The sequence below is a fragment of the Odontesthes bonariensis genome, chromosome 16 (assembly GCF_027942865.1).
Source record: "Odontesthes bonariensis isolate fOdoBon6 chromosome 16, fOdoBon6.hap1, whole genome shotgun sequence".
Taxonomy (NCBI): Eukaryota; Metazoa; Chordata; class Actinopteri; order Atheriniformes; family Atherinopsidae; genus Odontesthes; species Odontesthes bonariensis.
In genome coordinates, this window is record NC_134521.1 from 25,032,768 (window position 1) to 25,056,663 (window position 23,896).

The 23,896-nt window shown below is 41.1% G+C and overlaps 1 protein-coding gene across 1 annotated transcript in view; it reads left to right on the forward strand.

Annotated features, from left to right (window-relative positions):
• Positions 1-10,295: 10,295 nt before the first annotated feature.
• Positions 10,296-23,896, forward strand: part of dpysl3 (dihydropyrimidinase like 3) — a 38,291-nt gene continuing 24,690 nt past the window's right edge. Inside the window, exons 1-2 of the mRNA XM_075486690.1 lie at positions 10,296-10,482; positions 23,509-23,597. Coding sequence (XP_075342805.1) covers positions 10,444-10,482; positions 23,509-23,597 — 128 coding nt within the window. The 5' untranslated portion in view covers positions 10,296-10,443. The remainder of the gene's footprint in view (positions 10,483-23,508; positions 23,598-23,896) is intronic.

The window sequence follows — 23,896 nt, forward strand, 5'->3', positions numbered from 1 at the left end:
TCCTTTCACCACTCACACAGAGGTCATCTTGTGGATTGACCAAATAACTGCCTTCTACAACCCATACAAAAAAGGAAAATAAAGTTTGAAGCGATAGAACATCTTTGAGCTGAGTTATTCTATTTTTCTGCAGTCTACTCCAATTCTGCGCATTTCACATTTTCCAAACACATTAATTCTAGATGACAGATTTGGGTAAAAAAAAAAAAATCTTTTTTTTTGCAGAACACATGCTTTTCCGCCACAAACCTTTTGCATAAAAAATGACACCCGTTTTTTTTTTTTTTAGAAAAGTGGGCAGTTTAAAAGTCAAAGTTCAATAATGAGTCATCCTGGAAAACATGTAAACCCCTGTGCAACCGTTTGTTCAAAAGCCTGGCTCACCGTACGGGATGCAAAATTAAAATGACAGCATATCCATCCTTGGAGGCTCTTTAACCTTATTTCAGCAGCAGCTGGGCAGGAGCCAAACCCTCCTGGGCGGATGCAGCCGTCCTGTCTGCTGTGTTTAGCTGCTTAGCAACAGTGACTTGTGTCCTCGTAGTGGCATCTCACTTGTCTGCTCTCACCTCTTTACCTTTCACACAGCGAGGGTGAGGAGTCAACAAACGGAACCAAGACCAGCATTCCTCTAAGGCAGCAGAAGTGATGTAGTGATGTTTTGCGCATATTGCGCACACAGGGAAACACATCAGCATTGCTGAGATGTGTTTCCTCCACCAGCTTTTACTCCAGTTTGCCATCCCTTTTGAATTTTTTCTACAACAGGCCCATGGGCCTTTATTTAAGCTGCTTAATGCTGCTGAGCATAATGATGATTTAAAGGTGGTAGCTGCTGTTTTAGAAAATTTAAAAGCGGTCCCTTTTTTTTTAGTTAAATAGAGAATATAGCAACTAGAAAATATGTCCATGGCAATTTAATCTCACGTTGAAAGCACAACAGTTATCCAAACCTAAAATCTGGTTTGAGATAACACCTTAAGAGTGTTTGTAGCAGTTTGGGGGGGAAAGAAAAAAACTGTTGCCTGTAAAACCTTTATGGAGTCTTAATATGGAAGTCACATCAAATTAGGTTGACATGACTTGGCCATGGTACCAGCAGACACTGGGAATATTTGAGTAAATCAAACACAGGAATATTTACTATGTAAGGCTCAGTTTCACTTGATATGTAAGGTGCAAAAGCCACAAAAAATAGTAATTCCACAAAATATGAAACCACATATCAAAGCATTGGTGAGGTATGATTTTACTTCCTGTTTGACAGCATCACTGCTGATTTCAGTTGTCTGTTAGATATAATGCATTTACCTGTTCTTCCTGCAGAGGTATTTAGCTCTGTGAAATTATTGGAGCATCTTTTATGCAATGCTCTTCAGAGATCTATCCACGGGTTTTCAATTATGTTCATGTACTGTGGGGGCCATGACAACACTGTTTAGGATCATTATCTTCTTGTAGAAGACAAACTTTTCTTCTCTAAACTTACAGCATTGTGATGTTTGCGTACAGGATGTGCTGTATTCAGTTGAATTCACTCTGCAGTGTTGCCTGTGCTTCATTCTGCATGAAAAGCCTAACGCATGATCAGTCCATCCCTGCGCTTAACAGTTGGAGAGCTGTTCTTTTCATGAAATACTGCAAATTTTCAATTTCAATTGCCAACTTCTAATTGGGGGAGGAGTAGTTAGCTCTCTGAACATTGCTTTGGTCCTCGAGAGCTCGAATGACTTCCTTCACTGTAGCTGTTAACTGCTGTTTCTTATTCACATTACAGACAGGGAATACCTATCCCTGTTACAGTACTGCTGCCGTGTGCGTATTATTTATTCTAATTTTTACAGTATTTACAAAGCTATGACATTTGCATCACCTAACCTCACCTAAAAATGACTGGGAATTACATTTAGCCCTAATCAACTCATAAAAGTTTGAGATTTTTATTAAACTTAGCTCAATGAGGAGATCTTTTGGGGTGCCCACAGCCTGTAGCTCCTTTCCTTTTCCCTCTAAATTAATTTATTAGTGATTATTTCAGAGGAATGTGTTGTGTTATGTCTTTTTTTAATGAAAAATCACTCATGATCCAGCCCTAGTCGTTTCTGCCTGCCAGACTTCATGCATTACTGCGTATCATTTGAGTTAAATCCTACCGACTTGCCTGTGGCCCATTTACCTCCTTCTTCAAAGGTCCCAGACTCCGTGAGGCCTGTTGTGCCAAATCCATGAAAACCAGTGGGCATGAATTTGCCAAACGCTGTCCTGTCTGCCATCAATCCATCATGCCTCAATGAACCTGCACTTAAGCAGTGGTAACATGAGAGCTTTTGTCTTGGATGGGGCATCAGTTTTACTAGCTGGCATCCATTTTTAATATGAAGAAGAGGATAGCCTCCTGGTTTGTTCCAGCTTGGCTGTCATTGCCTTAAAAGCCTCATTAAGTCAGAGCAATATCCTGTGAGTGTGCATTTTGTCCATGTGCCTGTTTCATGTCCCAGAGTTGTGGATGCCTCTCAGAACGGACACAGCCGACAAACTTTATTTCCTGTTTGAGCAGAAGGACTTACTTTGACAGTAAATAAAATAAACAATGTTTTTTCTTTGGTTTTGTTGTTACGTCATTGATGCTGAAAGTCAGACAGTGTGAGCTGCTCCACTGCCTCCCAGTCACAGGCTCTGTCCTAAGAACAGGAGCAGGCTTTGCTTCAAGACAAACATACTCTGCACAAGCCTTTAAGGACTGTCCTTGTTCTTTCACATAAGATTCAATTCTGTCTGAGGCAGCTTCGCCAGTTGGTGTCAGCATATAAATGTGCAAGAAACAAGGAAAAAAAAAAAAAAAAAAAAAACACCCTCTGAGCTACTTCAAGGGTAAAAATCTAAAACAAATACAGGTTATCTGTCCTTATCTTTCAGCCCTATTTGCCACCGAAGAAAAACTAACATTGTGGAGGAAAGGACAAGAGATACATTTTCACAGAGCAGCCTTTTGGCATCTTCTAAAACCTTGGTGCTTTAATCTGAGTCAAATGACTGGCTTGATTTCAGTGATGACAACCTGTTGGATGAGATGTGGCATGTTTGACCTCACTTTAGCCTACAGTGTGACTGACCTTGAGTCTTTGGTATCGCTGTGGAGTCTGTGTGCTCACATTTACACTTTCTCTCCCTCAGATGTAGCACTCAGACATCCGGATGGTATTTCTAATCCGCCTGATGAAAGTTTCCACCAATACTTTCACCTCACTGTGAAACAAATAGCCACCCTCTTACTGCAGTAGACAAACTGTTGAGGGACTCAACTGAAGTCAAGGTTCACATTAAACTCCTTATCTTTTACATGTGTGCAATGTGGAATATAGCAGTACAGCTAGATAATGTAGTGTCCCATATTTTCCACTTTTGAGGTGCTTCCTACTTGTTTGTCCACGTTTCTTCTGTTGCTCATAAACTTCATAAACATAAGCTTGTTACAGTGTCTGAATAAAAAGGCGAGTTATTTGTTTTAAAACAGAGCTTTTCTAAATGAAGTTTTGCAATGAATGTGTTTTCATTGGTTCAACATCATCAAGGGAAAAGGTGTAAGTGGAGGTTTTTTTGTGTCCCCCTCAGTGGGACCAGTACCATGTTGACCCCATACAAACATGGGAAACATGCTGATATCCTGTTTTCTGAGTGACGGCGTTGACTCTTGCTCCCTTTGCAGGGTGCAGCCCTCTGGATGGACTCAGCAGTCTTTCAGTTTGACTCTGCTGCCTGGAAGCTGCCTGTCTCCCGCGCTGCTGGCACGAGCTCGTCTCAGATGTGCTGGCGTCAGTAATCACCCCCGAGGTGTTGCTGCTGAAGAACCAGACAAGCACTTGGAGACTCATCGGCTTCATACCGCTTTGACTTGTGTTTTGAACGCAAGTGTGACCCCCCCAAATATCCTGAGGTGCTGAAAGGGCAGCGAAGAACTGGACCCCTGTCTTACCTGGGCACTAGTTAACCGTGATATCAGTGCGCCAACACGTCAGCTGTACTTTACTTATGTTTATTTTCCAGTATTCTGTATTTACATGTACAATCAGGTTGCCTGACTTTAAACTGGTTATGTTCATGTAAATTACCTGGTTCCTCTGCTGAACTGTTTATGTATTTATCACTTCAAACTCATACAAACACAGTTCTCTAAGAGCGCATCCTGTGTGCAAAGACAGCCCGTCAAGTACTGCCACAGTGCCTCCTCTGGCCTCGATTCAACTCCAGCCTGCTTGTCTCCCTCACACATACACAGACAAACACCACTTCAGCACCAGTTTCACGGCGTTTCTCGGTCACTCGTGCAGGAACTCCACCATGGCAGAGCGCAGAGGAAGTTGGCAGAACGCAGAGGACGACCTGCCGGTTTATCTCGCCCGTCCCGGCACGGCTGACCAGATCCCCCGGCAGAAATACGGCGGCTTGTTCTGCAGCGTCGAGGACGCATTTGAGAGTAAAACCATTGACTTCGATGCCCTCAGCGTTGGGCAAAGGGGCTGCCGAACCCCGAGGACCGCGCACCGAGAGACCGGTGAGGAGGCGAGGTCCCCGGCTCGCGGTGACCAGAGCACCGCTGGTGAGGAAAGTCCCGCAGCAAACAGGCGCGGAGGGAAAGACTCGCCGCAAGTTGAGACCAAAAGCAGCGGGGGTAAAGAAATGCTGCAGAATCTGGGGGATGAAAAGGTGAGAGGACTTGAACTTTGGTGTGACTGGCGGCTGCTTAGTGCAGCACGTGTAGCAGGAGTGGATCCCACAAAAAGTGGCACTGTTGTGGTGGTTATTTGTTTTTTTCCCCTATTCTGGAAGCCCATGCTTTCAAATTTGTTGTTGAGATATTTAAGGATAAGCAATTTGTGTGGAAAATGCAAAACGGTAGAGAAGGTTTTAAAGATGTTCCTTCAAAAGCAAACCCTAAATAGCCAATTCACAATCTGTCTATAATCAACATGCTTAGAGTCTCCATTATAGGCTATTTGTTCCACTAAGAGGCTGGATGTACTTATGCCAAGTACCTTATATTAACTAAATTATACATCAGACTTTGTTACTTGCATATCTGCCACATTATAGTCTGTGTAATATAACTGAGCCATAATCAACCAATGAAACTGGCACCATAGAATGACTGAACGAAACAGTGTGTCAGGGTTGGGTTGGCAGGACACGGATGCAGAAAGAAAAACTTGGTTTATTCGCAAAAACAAAAGTCAAAACAAAGAGTGCGGCTGAGCCAGAAGACAAAACTACACTGTGGAAAAATAAAACATGAGTAAGGCTGAGACAAAAAAACAAAAAGACTTGGCATGACAAGAAAATACTTAACTTGGTTGAAGTTGGTTTAACGTGGCGTGGCATGAGGGGTGAAAAACAGAGAAAGGATTTCACAAAATGAAAGGGGAAACCTGGAAACTAAATACTGAACTGCGAGTGATTGACAAATGAGTGCAGCTGGGGACAATGAATGCAGGTGACGTGAGTGAAACTAATGAACTGAACATGGAAAAACAATTGCAAAACTAAAACAAAACATAAACTCAAAAACCAAGACATGAAACAACCTAAAACATGATAAAACATAAAACTAAAAACGTGGGGAAAACCCCATGGATGTGACACAGGGAAGTTGTTCACCACCAGTTTCATGAACAAACTTAGTTTCTCAGCTGAGGAGATGAGTTTTTTGCAAGACACGTATTGCAAGAAAATACAATTCAAAGTTTGTCCTAAAGAAAGTACAACAGAATGAACTTCTGCCAAAGAATGGCCAGAGGGCATGACTGCTAATATTAATGGTATGTATAAATGATGGGCCATGCCAAAAGAAAGCAACAAGTGTTCCTTGGACATTCATGGCAATGTGCTATTTCTGTGTGACAACTGTGGCCTAAAAAGTGAAGGTGCGAGCCAGTGGTACCCTTCTCTGTTGCCGTAGTAGAGAGAAGCTTGTAATAAACAGGCCTGTGATAGACAACAAAAAAATCTCAGTAGTACAGGGTGTGTGTGTTTGAAAAAACAAATGAATATAATCTGGTGAGGTTTTAATAAGTGGATATTTCATGAATAAAAAGATTTTATTTAAATGCAACCTATATATTTGTTTAACTTTATACAAAGCTTCTAATTTCTTACACCCATATCACTCTGGTGGGGCTGAAAAAAAATCTGAATATGTTCCATATCAGAGAGGCGTTGATTTAACTCTGAGATTACCTTGAAAACTATTTGAAAACAATTTGCCGTGATGCTGTGTGTGTCTGTTGTTGCATTACCTGGTCCCTTTGTTGTTCCATGTTTTTTCTCTGCGTGGAGAACAAGGTTATAGGATGTGGACAAGGTGGGTTGTAATGGATTAGCTCATTTTTGCCATATTTTTGCCATTAAAGCCAAAGAACTCAGGAGATCCGTAGTTGATACAGATATCTGGCATAATGTAGCAGCACAATGGTATATTATAATTTTTAGCGTACCAAAATGGAGAGGCATTAAATAAGATAATGAGTTTTGAATTTTCAGCACCACGGAGAGAGACGCAAACAAAGGCAGGGCCTGAATTTTTAGCACCATAGACAGAGATCAATACAAAACCTCCAGAGACTAAGTTAACAATTAGCAATTATATATGTGTATATATATATATATATATATATGTATATATATATATATATATATATATATTCATAATTTACAAAAATAAAGTTGGCAACAGGGCCTGGGTGATAAAAAAAAAAAAAGATAACCGATAAACCCATTAAATTTAATATCATAACATTTTTCATTGTGATATATTTTTTGATTAATTGCATTTGTATCTGAGACTAAACATACTGGTAGTTTCCTTTGGCAAAAAAAGGGGGAGCAAACTAATTATTTACAGTATTCACTGTTCAATGACACTTGCTCTGAGCAAGAAATTTGGTTGTCCTAATGTCAGACTGACTGAGATCACGTTGGGCATCAGAAGTGATGAGTCATGTCTCTCTCTGGCTCTGCAATAAACACACAAACACACACCCGTACTCACACCAAAATAGGCTTTTAGAGGAGAGAGGCCATTAGGCAAAATGAAGATTATTACCAGTTAGTCCTTCACTAACTGCAGTGCTGGTGACACATCAGTCTAATGCGTGACTAAAGCAGAATAACTTTTACATGGAAGCTAAACATTTAAATGATCTGCTTTGGTAGATTACACTTAGATATAAACTGATAAAATTAATCAACCTTACATACACTCTGATCTGAAATCTGCAGTTGATCTTAGTGAACCTGAGTAGTGCAGGGCTGAGATGTTTCAACTTTAAGGGTTATATGAGAGGGTAGCGAGATGTTGAAAGTAATCTAATCAGTGCTCATTTTGTGATATTTGCAACTATTACTTGAGAGAAGGCTGGAAAGAAGGGACAGATACAGCATAAAAGCTCTTAACAATTTCCAGCCTTGTGTCTGCTGCTCTTTCTGCTGTGATGACATATGTCTTATCGCTCTTTGTTGTCTTCCAAATTGTATTCATCACAGACAGGGCAGATGACTGCATGACCTGGTGTGAGACTAACGCTGGGAGACAGTTTGAAGCCACAGTGCTCTGTCTATTTGAGGACAAAAGTTTTCTTGATCATATTTTTTTTTCTCGATTTTGGTTGAATAGTTTGGGCTTCTTGCTTCCCCGCTAAAATTGGGGCTCTTTTTGTTGCAGTTGACCATTTAAGAGATCATCTGCATTTAAATAGTCACATTGTAACATGTAACATTCCCTGCTTGTAAATTCTAAATTGAACCCATATCTTAACTTTAACAACCTCAACAGTCTGAAATGAGCACTGTAATGTGTTCAATGAGATTTTTAATCTACCTAAGTTGAATATGGAAATCTTGAGTGTGGCAGGCAGCCAGATTCCCACCATGCGACCTATACCTGAACTACAATATTGCAGCTCCTCAGGGACCAGATGATTCAGCAGAAATCAACAGTCAGAGATTGAGGCTGTGTGAGTGTTTTTTTGCCATTTGGATATCAAACTCAAAGAGACGCCAGAGACAGGATGTGCTCACCCTTTGTAACATAATCTAGCTTCAGGCTGAACATTAACTTTGTCACTCAAACTGCCCTTTGTGAGAATTCATCGTTTCTCTTCCCACATCACTTTCAAGTGCCCCAGCTTTACTTTGATGGTAAATAATTAAATGTCTAAAGGACACTATGATGCTGTTATCGTCTGGGACTGTGCTTATTTCATGGGTGTGTTAAAATAGGTTGAACCCTGAAAGAGGAAAAAAAAAGAAGTCGGCTGAAATGCTCTCAACTAGTCAGCTTGTGTTGCTGTTATGTTGTAATAGTTAATGATGATGATCTTAATTACTCATCATAATTGTGTCTGGTGAGCTAATGAGTGCAACGAGCTGCTGCAGTGGGGTGAACAAAGGGGAGTGGTGAGCCAGATGTCCAGGGAAACTAGTTAAGGGAGGAAGCCCTCCTCCCTTTCTACGTACTACCAGGGTGCAAGTCACTCACTCACACATGCACACACACACACACACACACACACACTCACACACACACACACGCACATGTGAGCGCACTCACTCACACACACACCCACACACACACACACACACACGCACATGTGAGCGCACTCACTCACACACACACACACGCACACGTATATTATTAACTTAAATGCTAAATATGTAGTGATATATTTAAGCTTCTCCAAATGAAAACATCTATTAAAGTGCTTGGAAGAGTGTTGAGTATAGATGAGAACATTGTCCAGATTTCTAACATAAGCTGCACTGATATGATACTGCAGAGCATTATGGGAAATATAGGATCCAGTGTTTTTGAAGCGTAATTTAGGCAGGCCATCTTCATTGAAATTTAGGAGGACTACTTCTACAAAATGCATAGCTATTTAACTGGAGCTCTACAGTGATTCCACCTTTTCCCATCACCCAAATGCAATTCCTTGCATCAGTGAACGTAGGACACGCTCACATTTCTCTGGTTTCTTCTTCATAAAGACATCACATATTTGCTAGATCGTTAAATACAATATTGCTGTGTCTTTAATCTTGAACAGGGTATTTAAACTCAATTGCTGGGTGTCGAAGAGGATGCTTCTCGCACCATATTGGCCCAGTAAGGCGGGGAAACTTGCTGGTGCAGACTTGATAACCTGACAGAGTCATTTCTGCATCCTTGATCTGCCTGCCTCCTGTCTGTCTGTCTGTCAGTGTCAGCTGGTTAATGCAGTCTGCAGAGGTAGCAGGCCAGCAAACATAAGAGTGTGTTGTTAATGCATTCTCCAAGGCCTGGGAATGCTGAGGTAATGCCTTACTGCCTCGCTGCCATGAAAGGACATGTCAGCATGCAGGCCCTGTGTCTTCATGGAGCTGAAGCAAGAAGAAAATGAGGAGTAGTCACACTCCTCCGTAGGTATTAAAGACTATATAAATTCTACATACTGCAGATTCTTAAAGTGTATCTATATCTAGTATTTGTAATACTAATTAGAGACATATGGTTCTGTATGATGGATTTTCAGAATATCTTTGAACTTTAGATTGGTCTTTTAAAAAAAAGAAAAAGAAAAATATGATTTTCTCGTTGATACTTACATGTGCGCACTCACACAAAGAGGCACACATAATCTCAAGAGCCTGCTCTCACATCAGACTCATTAGACCTGCATTAGGGCTGAGGAGGGGAGTGGTGAGTGGAGAGGGGGTCCACTTTAGGTTCAAACAATGGAGACACATGGCTGGGTGGGGACACACAGTGAGGAGGGAGTGTGTGTGTGTGTGTGTGTGTGTGTGTGTGTGTGCGTGTGTGTGTGTGTGTGTGTGTGCGTGTGTGTGTGTGTGTGTGTGTGTGTGTGTGTGTGTGTGTGTGCAGTTCGGTGAACAGGCTCTGTGACAGCAGCTCCACCATATTGCACATGACAACAAAACACCAAAATCTGTAGGTGATGATTAGCAAATACTAATTTGCTTAACTTAAGACATGAATTATGTCTTGAATGAAGGAGTTCCGTTAAGAATTTTAAAATAAACCCAGTCAGAAAATTATGGTGATTTATTCCCATTTCCTAATGTGTAGTTTTCCACTTTAAGTGACCTAAACACCGCCTAACTGACTGGACAGTGCGTGTTGCCAAGGGCTTCATGTTCCCCAGCTGCTCCACTGCGCCCTCAGGTGGAGAGACTGCGACACTGCGTCTGTGCAAGCGAGCCTCCTGAGGGAGGGGCAGGGCGACTGGAGCACACACGCTCCTATAGCTCTCTGCGAGGCACTGAACATCGCACTGACAAGAGGGGCGACCATTCCTTGAAGCTCCCATCCAGGCGAGGGCCGCAGCAGCATCCGTAACGAGGGAACTATCCTGTTTTCGAGCTTGTTTTTCAGAGGTCGAATCGGACAAAAAGATGTCTTATCAAGGCAAAAAGAACATCCCGAAGATCACAGTGAGTAAAAGAGTTATTTCTGCTTCGCTGGCTGCAGCAACTTTGATGCGCGCTGTTGCAAATCACTGCGCTGGGTTTGAGTTGTGCGATAAAATCACACGAACCACCAGCTCGATGTTAAAAAGGTTGTTTCTGTCAGAGGACGAGAATGCAAGAAGTCGCTTGGGAAAAAAATTAAAAAATGAGTGCACAATGAAATGGCATGACTGGCTGCCATAGTGACAGCCTGGGCAGGGAGATAAGGCGTTTTCTTAAAGGTGTCCTGCATCTTCTTTGTTGAGGGGATCCATGCCTTGTGGTGAGCCGACTCGCCCTTAAAAAAAAAAAAAAAAAAAAGCATCAAATCGTTTCTGCAGGGACTTCTGCTCTCTGCTGTGCATAGCTGCGTGTTTAACATGCAAATGGGTCATTTTAAAATGTTCCATTGTAGCACAACCTTAAACTGACGAGGAAATGTAGTTTTATTATTTTTTTCCCCCAACAAATTGTATTGATGGCATTTGAAACAAGAATAACACTAAAATGTACATTTTGCCGTTAGAATTGAGTCACATTAACAAAAATGGGTTCAGCTCTTGTGGGATTATTCTGTCCTGCACTTATTGATCCTCCAGCTATTTGGGAGGATATTGACCAGGGATGGTCTCATTTGCAGTCCTGTCATTTTGATGCACTGTGTGTTTAGCGACACACTTCATACATTCTAATCGTATTGCCATGTGTCTAAAGCAAATGACTGAACAAAAGTGAGTAGTGTAAAATGATTTGCGTGTCTTGCAGACCAGCTCATTGTTTTTTTAAAAAGGGCCTAATTTAGTTTAATGTAAAGAATGAAACAACCCCCCCCCCCCCTTGCAGACGACACAGACTGGGCTTGTGTTGCGGCAGGGAGTGAAAGGAAGAGGAGGAAAGAAGAGTAAGGGGGGAGGCTACACGCCCATTTGTGATGAGCCGTGATTAGCCAGCGTAGTGGGGCGCCTGGATATCTGCATCCCGAGGAGGAGAAAGGTTCAGGCTGCTGCCAGAGCATAGAGGGTGGGGGGTTGAATTTAGGGCAGCCCGGTGCTACGCAGCGAGGCAGCTGGGTGCTGGTGGGTGTTCCGACTGCAGAGAATCCTCTCCCACTCCCTCTCTTTCTCTGTGTGTGTGTGTGTGTGATGCCTGCCTGCCTGCCTTCCAGTTTTCATTGTTGCGGCTCAGGCTGCAGTCAGGGGTGTGTTGCTTGGCTGTGGGAGAGACAGCCTTTGTCTCGTCTCCTCAGCTGATTTTACACCACACGGATGATGTGTGTAGAGATTTTGCATTTTGCATCTCTCTCCTGTGTTATTACTCCTCAAGTAGGACATGTCTCTATTATATGCTTAAATAGGCCAGAGTTTTCCAAGACAAGAGCCATTAAAGGAGCTGACACAGAGCTCTACCAGACACCTAACGAAAGGGTGGGAGTGGCTTTCTTTAAAAATGTTTTGATGTCAGATACTTGTGTCAAATGTGTAATCATAGTAACAATCATGAATGCATGATGCAGCATGGAGCATTAAATGAAGTGTTGGACACACCAACACAATGTCTGTCGTCTGTCTGTGTTGCTTTGTTCAGCGAGTATGTTACCAACGAGCGACAACTTCCACCTCAGCATAAAGTGTTTCACTTGTGACAGATATGAGGTCACCTAGTTTTACAGTCGAGATGAGACTAAGTCATGATGTAATTAGGCACCGTTTGGTCTCAGCATAAGCCTTGTGCCATAAGGTGACCAGTCCAAGAGATGGCCTTCAAATGTGATGCCTACTTTATTGGGTAAGACCTGGAGGATGCAGAATTCCTGCTCTGAGCACACAAAAACACACCCATTTCCTGTCACTGCCATCCCTGGAAAACTCACAGATTTCAGCGAGTCCAAATCTGTTTGTGCCCAAGTGACGAAGCTCTCTACAAGAAGCAATAACAGAAACCTCAAAGCAAGCGAAAGAATCTCGGTGACAATATCATAAAGTCTGAAAATCCATCAATGAAAGCGGTCACCGGGGTGGGGCGTATCAACAAAGTAATCACACTTATGCATGTATGGTTTGTTTTTTTGTGAGCTACTAATCAGTGCTTTTTCCTTATTTTAAGCATGACCACAATCGTTTTCTAACCTTGACCACAGGGTTATTGCTGTAACCATAGTTACAAAGATCCCCAAGATCTAACAAAGTGGTAATTTGTACATAAAACCATCGTCTTTCTATTTGAGCAATTGGTTTTGTGCTTAAAGCTAACCAAACCTTATCCACAGAACTGATTTTCATCTTTCAGCAGTGTTTTATTACAGTTAAGAGCACTGGATCAGAAAATGGATCTCTTGTATGCTGGAAAATTTGCAACATGCTGGTGATTATTCCTATTTCAACCATGTGGGACTGCTATAATGTTGTGAGCTATGAGTTGTGAATACAATAAAACTTACAAATCTGTTTCTAGTTCGCCCAGACAAGCTGAGATTGTTTTAGTTAGAGCAGATTAAGGAAAACTAGAAATGCACTCAGAGAGTGCAGACCTCCGCCAACCGCCAACCTACCTGTGGATAGCGAGCCATATATGGACATACGTTCCTGATGTGGGCTACTTGTTCTTTGGCGCTGTCAGCAGAAGGGGCATTCCCTTCTCCCTATTCATTATTGAACAGCAGTGTTCGCCGTTATTAATTATTATTATTAATATTATTATTATTATTATAATGTTTTGTGGGGAAGCAGTGTTCTGTCGGGAAGCAGTGTTCGCCGTTCTCATTACGCTATATGCAGTTATGCACACTGGCTTGCCGTTGCAATCTTTTGTTGTGCTAATTACAGCAAATCCGCGCAATATGCATTCTGTCTGGCTTTGGCTCTGTTTGGCTTTGGCACCTTGAGGTCGCGCCACCTTGTGGCAGGTCGCAAGATTGCAGCACGAACAGACGAACGAACAGACGAACATCCAGACAAACCAACAGACAAATTTGGGCGATCACATAACCTCCTTGGCGGAGGTAATAATGTTGTCATTAGTAATACAGTTAAACTGCACAGATTGATGTCATCTCCTTCCGTGTCGCTACGACCAGAATGTGGACAGGTAATACTTGAAAACAAATGTATTGTTAGAGATTTAAAAAAAAAAAGAAAAAAAGCTGGCTATGGCCACAAGTAATTCCATACTGGTGCTGTTTTTGATCCCAATCTCAAGTCGAAGTGGAAAAATGTCTTGTGGTCTGAAGATTCAAACTGCGAAATCCTTTTTGGGAATCATGAACTGCTGCATCGACCAGGCCGAAGAGACGGGGGGGGGGGCGGGGTATACAGCTGAAGACCGCAGGTCAAAAGCCATTAAATGTGATCGTACAGAGACAGGGTGGTGACCATGTACGCTGTGTTCATCATTCACCATGAGCACATTATTCAGAGCAACATATGCTGCCACCCAGATGACGCCCTTTTCAGGGAATGCCTTACATACTTCAGCAATGCCAAACCACATTCTGCACGTATTGCAGCACCGTGGTCCTGCAGAGAAGGAGTCTCAGTGCCAAACTGGCCACATGCAGTTCAGGCCTGTTACTCTTCCAAAACATTTGATTGATTATAAAAAGAAAAAAAAGATAAAATAAGTCACAAACTCTTGAATTCCAATATTGTTATAAATAATGTTCCTGTTTCCATTGTATTAACCCCCCCCCCCCCCCCATTTTCATGTGTCAGCTTTCTGCCAGAGTGGCTCTGTCAGATTTTTAGGTGTGGTTCTTCCCTTCCGTCAAACCCACTTGGAGCAGCCTCAGTGTTGTTCCAGGCTGGTACATGTCATCAATAATCCCCTCCAGCTGGAATGAGCATCTGTGCACATGAAACCGACCCAGCAGACAGCCGCTGCGTCCGAGGAATAAAACCCGCTCCCCCTGCAGACGCACCACACAACAGCCCGTACCCTCACCATGCAGGCTGCAGCAAACAGAATACTCCTTGGCCACCCAGACTTTGCAGTATGAGTCACCATGGCAACGGATATACAGTTGTGACAGTTGGAAAATGCAACCCCCCTTTAGTCTGTTGTGTGATTTCACACACAAGTGAATTTGATCATAAACACACAAACAGCCTATAACCTGTACAGCCCAGTCACGATATATTTTTTCCCCAGTTGCCATGGTAACATGGTTACACTACCCTAGCCTATCACAAGATCAACATTCCAGACAAGCAGGATCTCTAAGGCTGACAGGGGCCTCCACAACTAATTTAGAAGGATAAGACTCATTGTTTTCACTTTTCCAGAATGTGAAAAAAAAATAAAAAATCCTCCACCGTTTTGGTAAAAGAGTAAATATTTTTGATTGCTAGGCAACAGGGCTGCAGCAGAGGCACTGGTGCACATTCAAGATGACTTCCCTCTTCCACTGGTCCCCGCCTACCTCCCTACAGCTCCCTCCACCCACACAAGGGTCTCTGTCACAACTAATGGAGGTCGCCTCTAATATCCTCTCAGCCCATTTGACCTGCGTTGTGGCTATGCAGTTTTCCAGGACCGTTCCCACTAATTAACCACCGCAGCGTGGCTATTTAGTCATTCGCGTCCCGGTTTATGAGCGCTTGCCTCTCCAGTCTGGGGAAAGTGGAAAAAAGCTGTCAGTGGGTATCAGCGTAGTAATACAAGAACAACATCCTGCCGTCTATTTTTGATTACTGCTGGCTTGTGTAACACAAAATGACAGTTTCCTGTGCAGCGCTTTATTTTAGGTGCTTTGTTTTTGTTAGGACCTGAAAGACAAGATTTATTTTTTCCATATGAACTTTATACCCCTTTGTGTTGCCAGAAGTTTAACAGATAAGCTTGTCAGCACTTGTGGGACATTGCAGTTGAGACAAGTAGAAATTTTGAATTTCGTTAAACATTAAAATGCCTTCAAGGAGAAAAGCAGGTCGAAGCACACATTCCCCTAATAATGAACATTTCTAACCATTTCGTCAGCTTAGTTTAATGGGACATTTGTAGTCATGTATTTAGTTGGTGCTGTAATCTTGTGCGGTTGATCTCAGACAGTTGTAATGGTTTCTCATTGTTTACATCACAACTAATCCTTTCCAACTGTCCTGTTTTAACTAAGACAGCTGAAACCTCAGCTGTTTGAGACTTGAAAAGAGCTCATAGTCATACATATGTTAGCTTGTACACATAAATCTCTGGCACCTTTAAAGGGCAGTTATTTTAAGATCTCTTGGTCAATTTGATAAGAAATGTATTTAGTTATAACACCAAGTTTATTTATTTATTTTTTTTAAATCTTATATTTTCATGAAACAGTAACATGTTACAGTGAAGGAAGATGGGGAGTCAGAGGCATTTTAACAATATCATTAGGAAGAAACAAATCAGTTTGATGCTTTTTAACACTGGTGCTGAAAATGAAACTGAATGTGAGTTTCAGTTTTTCTTTTAACTTGAGTAGAAGATTTCAGCTTGTCCTGATTATTTACGTACTTATTTCATCAACTTGCAGCAATGAAAAGAAAGACGGAAAATAATTGGTAATGTCTGAGAGCAGAATTTTCACAGTCACCCGTAACCAGTACAGTATCCACAGCTCTTCTGGAAAGATATGCTTTGCGGCAGAAAAAGATGCGTGACGAATGAGGACGCTGTCAGTGACCCTGGAAGGTCAGACCATATCAGTATCAACGGGATCTTTGAAATCTGAATGTGAATATCCAACTCAAGATTGAATCCTCTGATAAACCAGAGCAGGATTTGTTTTACAATTTTACAATGATTTGATCTATCAATCAACACTGCATGGTGATGACACCTGATTCAAACACGGTGCTGTATTTAGTCCGAGTGAGTAAGAATAGAACAGAACAAACTACAAAAATAGTACATTTTGTGCTACTTTTGTTTTTTCTACACTGGCAGGATGAACCATGATATTTAGAAAAGAACAGAAAAGCAGGCTCTTTTCCCAGAGAACCAGTCCATCTGGGTTTGTCTCGGCCCTGTTTATTCTGCTTCTACTTCTTTTTTTTTTTTAACTTCAATGACTGTATCTGTATTTCAGCAGTGATGCACCACTAGAGATGCACCCAATCCCAAATGTTCAACAATCAGTGGTCTGTTATAGTCTATGATATATCGTGTACAAAATCATCATTTTAAACCATAGACAGACAGTATCATTTCTAAATTATAGAGCGAGGATGTGTGACTCCTGGTATCCGTATGCGATACCACTGAATTTTTAGAACAAGGGATGTCAAAGATAGTAAACACAATCACAAGTCAGATATGAGTGAAATCATGACTAAACAACGATAATGCCAGTCCACTAGGGGAGTCAGTCAGGGATTTTAATAGATAGATTTTAAAAGATGAAGGTTTGTCGTTAGCTCTGATGTTGCATGTAACTAAACCCACTATCTTGAAACAGCTGTGGTCATGTAATCCAGCCCAGGACTCGGTGCTGGTTGTGTGAAGTGCACACCGGCCAGTTAAAGGCATTAAATGTCAAAGCTGGAGCTACAGCAAAAATTCAAACCGTATTATCACTGTGCCAAGTGTTCATTATGTGGATACTATGTTGTCTCGTTAATGTTGTAACACATGGTCAGGTTTATTCCCATGACCACATAATAGCACAGATGGTTCAACTCCAGTAATGTGACTGTTGAAAAGCCACAGGAGTCACTTTACATAGAGAGGGGAACGTTACAATGAAAAGTCGTCGTGAGAACTTCCTGCTTACTTACTGTAAAAAAAAAAATAAAAAAATCTAATTTATAGTTTTTTTTAATCAACAGTCAAAGTAATGCTTACAATCATATGGACAGTGTTCTGGCACACGCTGGTGACATTGAACTGTGGTGGTGTTTGAAAGCAGCTTGGTTTCACTACTTATATTACCACGCGTGTGTAAATATATGTGCAGAATATTTCTGTTTTGTGTTGAACAGCATGAGGCCTGGTGAGAGTGATGATTTGAGGCTGTTTGGAACAGATTGTATGAAAAAGCTGCTTTAAATCCACAAGCAGATTAATGATGTGCGTTTGAAAAATGGCTGTGAAAAACTGTCTGATATTAGGTGTCTTTTAAAGGCTTGACAGTTTGGTAACACTTTTTGCTTCGCTAGCACTTAAATCTTCATAATGTGCTTTTGACATTTGTTTACAGTTTGGACATCTTTGTTGGTGTTCAGATGATCTGAGTCATTATTTTTTGATTGACGATATGAGTTCCTGGCATTAAGTTTGTTAACCTTCAGATTTCCACTGACCTCAAATAAGTCTAGTATTAAATGCAGTTCTGCTCAAGCCAGCAATGGACCATTGGTATATGGATGGCTATTGATTGTTAAATGAGCGTGAACTCATATATCTGACTTGCATGTTGTCAGCAGTGTGTGTGTGTGTGTGTATGACAGTGATTGAATGAGTAAGTCACCCATGTGTGGGGGCACCGCCCTGACTGCAGTGCTATAAATCCGATGAAAACTCTTCACTGATGCAGTTGATGAGAGGAGGCCCGTATCGCTGAGGTGTACTCTTTAATTCTACTTCTCATTAACAAGCAAATGATTTAAATGTCAGGAAATGATGAAGATAAGCTTCTTTTATCCTACTGAACCCAAAAAAATTGAGTTCACAATGATGCGAAACAGAAAAAAACAACAAAAAACCTCACCTTTGTTTGATGTTTTTGCTCGTTAAGTGACTTAAAACAATTTCTCGACTCCAAATTGTTCATTTTCAGCACATACACTTAACTATTGCTTCATTGGTCGAATGTGCATGCTTCTAGCTTCTCTTAACACGATTTTAAAGAAATAGTTCAGTCTCTTTAAAGCAAGGTTGTATGAGGTACTTTGCTTAAACATCGACAGTGTAGGCCTATTACCTGACACCATCAGCAGCAAGACAGATTTAAATCACCTGAGAAAACAAATCCTCTTTTGTATTTTCTCATTTCTTTATCTTGTCCTAAGAGAGCCCTTTCTAAGAGAGGACCGAAGCTCTTATATCAATCTCTCCAAAGCCGATCAAACATGAATACACCAAACTATCCCATAATTCTGACAACATTTTGAGATATTTGTCTGTTGCTTGTTTTAGATCAGCAAGTGTTAGCCGATTCATTTGTTGACAGAAAATTATCGGTAACAATTGTAATGATCAAGAATTGCTTTGAAATACTTTTTAAGCAAAAATACTCAGCTTTAGGACTCCATTTGGTTGATTGGTGTAACAAAACAAGCTATTCCTTCCTACACTAATGGATAATGAAAGGAGTTAGTTGCCACCCATGATCATTTTTGTTATTATCCATCTACTTGCTTAACTGCTATACTCTGTTAGGTGGGATGAAGGTCTGTGTATGCACCCACTGTTGAACCTCAGAATTAGGTAGTGCAGGATGATGAAGTTTTTCAACAGCACTCTGCTTTGGAAGGAACTTTCTCTGAGTTAATGAGTGACAGTTTCAGGGCAGCGGGCTCAGCAGTATGATCTGTACTGGTGCTGTGTTCCAGCCACTGATGGTTGTTATGTGCTGCTTCAGGGTGTGGTTGCCTGCAGGCCCTGGGCTCAGTTTCACACTACTCCATCACCACATACATCACCATTCACCATCGCAACCACATACACACACAGAAAGACACAAGAATACCCACATTGTGTTTGCATATGAGCTCAGCAGATATTATGCGTGTATACTCTGAGGTGCTGGCAAAACTGGGCTGTTTTTTCCTTTTTTTGAAAGGTGAAAATGAAATAGCTGCAGTTTATTACAGTGATGAAACTCTGGGTCCGCAGCCAGGGACGTAAATCATTGCACACATGTGCTGATGGGAAAATATGGAGGACTAGGGTGGGGCGAGGAGTTCTGCTATTGTAACAGAGTGCAGATGCATACAGGATGTTAAACTTTATATTATTGCTGTAAAAAAAAAAGTCTTGTTGTGTCAGAGACATGCCGTATTTGTTGCTCTGCATCGCCACAGAATAGCACAGACACCGCGGACTGCATTCAATAATTTTCATGTTTGATTAGTTGACCTGTCATTTACCAGACAGATAAAACATCACAGAGAAATATCTCTGACAAGTTCCCATGCCTAATGATCTTGGTTTGGAAATGATCTCATAGCACATAATAACAAAATCATTCAACTTCAAATGATGGGAAGGTTGCAGTACTGTTCTTTATTTCATTTGAGAGTATAAGAGTGCTTGGGTACCTGTAATCATGAACACAAAAGGAGGGGTAGGGTGACGTTTGAGCAGAAAACAGCTTAGTCATTAAAAATGTCAGAAGACTAAGTGTGAGAGGTTTTTTTTGTTGGCTGTGTATACAGTTCTAAAGTGCCTAAGGCATTTATAGAACTGGAAGTAATAACTGTTTTGATTATATTTATTCTGATGTAGTTGAGTTATTTTTTTCACCCCAAACCCAAAGACAGTAAATCCAATATATCACTGGGCCAGTGATCTTGGCAAATCTTGTCAGAGTGGCCTCTACAAAGTATGCGTTTGTGGACAAGTAACAGTGAATGGGACCAATACTGGCAGCCACTGGTATTCATCAATGGTGGTTCCAAATGAGATTAGCATAGACGCTGCTGTAGCATCTGCAATATCAGAACTGGAGAGTATTTCTTGACTGCGAGATGAGCAAAGTTTGTCACCGAAGGCTCCACAGATACGAGATGGCAAGTCGATAATCCAGTCACCTCAGAATCAGAATCACTTTATTTTAGCCGTTATGTCACACATCCATTTGTCTTGCTGTGTGCACATGCGGTTGACAACTGCAGACTATTTAAATTATTGATATAAACTAGAACTATCGGACATCAAAACTAAAGAAAAAATATTAGATATAAATCTACCTGTAAGAACACATACAAATGATGTGTTATTACTTTACCTGCCAACTATATTTTAAAGGGCTTTTTTTCTTTTTCCAACCGTTTTCCACACACTTGGCTTTCCATGAAGCGGTAACCTCTGGGGCTGAAAAGTTGAGGTCAGCTGCAAAGTTAAAAAAGACTGTAGTTTCCAGAAGATAGTCACTCTACAGAGTACAGAATGTTAAAACCTCCAACCTTACAGTAAAAATACACCCCCATAACCTACCAGTTTAAATGGTATAAAAGGCTTAAAATTGTTTATAATTAAGGACATGGCCGTTACCATGTACCACAGGTTCTCTGTCAGTTTCATCACTTGCACATAATTGCTGCTTCCATGGCCAAATGAGAAGCTCAATGCTTCTAAATGGTAGTCCACAAACCAATGGGTAATGTTATTGTGGTTATGTCCATTCTTTATATACAGTCTGTTCTTCCTGGATGATTCTGTGTAACAAACTACATTGCTCGTCAAGTTGCTTCAGGAATTTGATCAATGAATGAATTCCTGATGTATTAATCAAATGAAAGTGTATGAAAAGGGCTTCTTTTTATCTTTTTTTTCCCCTCTGATATATTGTGTCAACATGTATTTTTGTGCCCAGTGGATTAAGAATAAGCTCAAATGCACAGTTTTCCCAGAAAGCTGCCAACCAGCTGTCCAGTTGCCCATCTGCCAGCTAACAGCTCAATCCATCCCTGAAGCTCCCCACTTTGCTCCACACCCAATCAGATACACAGCACATCAGCAAAAGCAGGCTCCTACTCTGCCCTCCTATTCAGTCTCTCTTCGGATAGCAACCCGTTGCCATGACAACGACCTGCTAGAGTCAGTCTGAGGTAGAGTTGCTGCAAAATCTTTGCTGTCTCACTGTGGCATCGTAGCAACTTCCTGAGGAGAGCACGTTAAGCGATGTGTCACTGAAGGGCTCCTCAGATGTGATGCTGTGGAGCATGTGTATCACATTTGGGGTGGATTATTATTTTCTCAAAAACATTATACACTTCCTGTTACAGAAAATGATCAGTAATCTGATTAGATGATTGCATTTGGTCTGTTTGATGATGGATTGCACAGAGAATTTAACTTCCACAGCTAGTTTTGTTGCATAATAAAAGCAGGATAAACTTGGATAAGATGTTAAGCCCGGATCAGTGCTTCAAAGCAACTTCTGCTCTGCTCCCAGCAGCAAAATGTCAATTTCTCAGATGATGTCATCAAGACTTGAGAGATTTACCATGTTGCATATTGACTTAAATGAATGTTAGGCAGTAATTACGCTTTCATATGGGCTCTGTGGGGTTCTTTGCAGTATTAAGTATGGCTGAGTGATTTTATCGATACTGCGATATATATCGATATTTTCTGTCCCGATAAAGTATCGATTTTTCAGCCGAGAGTATCGATTTTTTTTATTTTTTTTATTTATTTTATTTATTTTTTTAAGCAAACTTTATTGAAAAATCAGACGTTACAATTAGTGAAAACGCAGAACATTAACATAATACAATACAATGCCAGGGGGGTGGTCACAAAACAGTGATAAATTAGTTCATAAAAATATTATATAAAGTGCATAGCTCAGTGGCTTTTCTGTATAGTGTTGGATTGTTGTAATGTATTGTTTGAGCTCCTTCTCAAAAATGAAAAAAGATGGTTTGTGATTAGGGGATAGGCTCCAGCCCCCCCGCGACCCGACTGACGGATTAAGCGGGTATAGAAAATGGGTGGATGGATGGGTTTGTGATTAGAAAATTTGGATTTGTGTATATGGTATTTAGCAAGTAAAACTAGCAGGTTGATGACGTAATATTGATCTTTGTTGTTCACAGGATAGAAGAGGAACCCAAACAGTATGTTTACATACGTAAGAGAGAAACCAGATAAAATATTCTGGGAAGTTAATGTACAGACATCTTGCCAGAAAACATATGAAAAAGGACAGAACCAGAACAAATGACAAAGATCTTCTTCAGATTGTGTGCAGAGTGAGCAGTCCACGTCAATGTCCTTTTTGTATATACGTAAAAATAACTTACAGGGATAAAACCTATGAATCATTTTAAAAGACACTTCTTTAATCTTATTTATAATCAGATATTAAGAGGGAAGGCAAAGTCCTTCTGTCCTTTGAACGACATGGTTTACATGTTTTCAAAATATGGGCGCCGCTAGTGACAACGTACACGCTGCTATTAAAGAATATTTTGATGCAAGACATGGATATGACGTGATACTTGAAATACTGTCGACAATTTACAACATAAACATCAGTCTGCATACGCTGAAGAGACGTTTGGGACATGTTTGTTTGTTTCCGTTGGTCTGGCGGTGTTGTCCTTCCGGTTCAAAGGACGGACCACCAGTCCAATCAGCGACGATTCATGTCAAATCACACTGTCCCTTTCAGAAAATGATGTAAGTGTATTGAACCGTATCGAATCGTATCAAATCGTTGGCTGAATATCGTGTATTGTATCATATCGTGAGATCAGTGTATCTCTACAGCCCTAGTATTAAGTTAGGTTAAACTTGACCACAGGGAACCATCAGGCCGAATGAATACACAAATTTTCCTAATGGGTTCTATAGTTTTGCTTACATGTGTACGAGCTTATCTGTGTATAAATGTATGCAGTTTTGTGTTATGGTTCCGATTTCCAGGTTTTTCATCTTATGACCATTTTGTGTGTAGATAGATGAATGAAAAGAGTTATAATATTTATAGCACCTAATGTTGAGCAAAAATTCCTCAAAACTATGGCTTGTTTTACCGGGTGGTCCATAGTGAAACTGGGTGTAATGTGTTTGCATGGGAGAAGAGTTACAAACATGCCTGTCTTTTTGCAGCCATGAGTGAATGAAACATTGTTCATCTCCTCTGGGTGGAAAAAGAAGGACATAAAGTAGCTACAGAGAAATAGACGAGCACTGTCTAACTCTAAATATAGCGCAGAAACATCCGTACTCAGTGAATCTTCCGAGAGCTGATATTTACCTTACTGTGTTGTTAGCCAAACTGAATCTTTCTTGGATGAGAATTGCACTGAATAACTATATCTCTCCCCCCCCCCCCCCGTCTCTCCCTTCCTCCCATGCTTTTCCCGACAGAGCGACAGGCTTCTGATCAAAGGCGGGAGGATTGTGAACGATGACCAGTCCTTCCATGCTGATATCTACATGGAGGATGGCCTCATTAAGTAAGTCCTCCACTGCAACTCTTCCCATTTACTTTCATCAGTCTACTCACCCCTTTATTTTCTAATCTTATTTGTTTCTCAGCTGCTCCCTCCCTCCCCCAAATGGCTTTGAATGGCTTCTGCGGAAAGCTAGGGATAAAAGATTAGTTGTTTCCTGTTATGACACATAACACCTTACACTTCAGCCGCTCCAGTTTACAGCTACAATCTAATCTGTTTGTTTTGAGCGAGAGGGTTTGATTTCCACTTCTATCAGCCCATGTATCTGACTGAATTTAACATAATATTTAGTAAGTAGC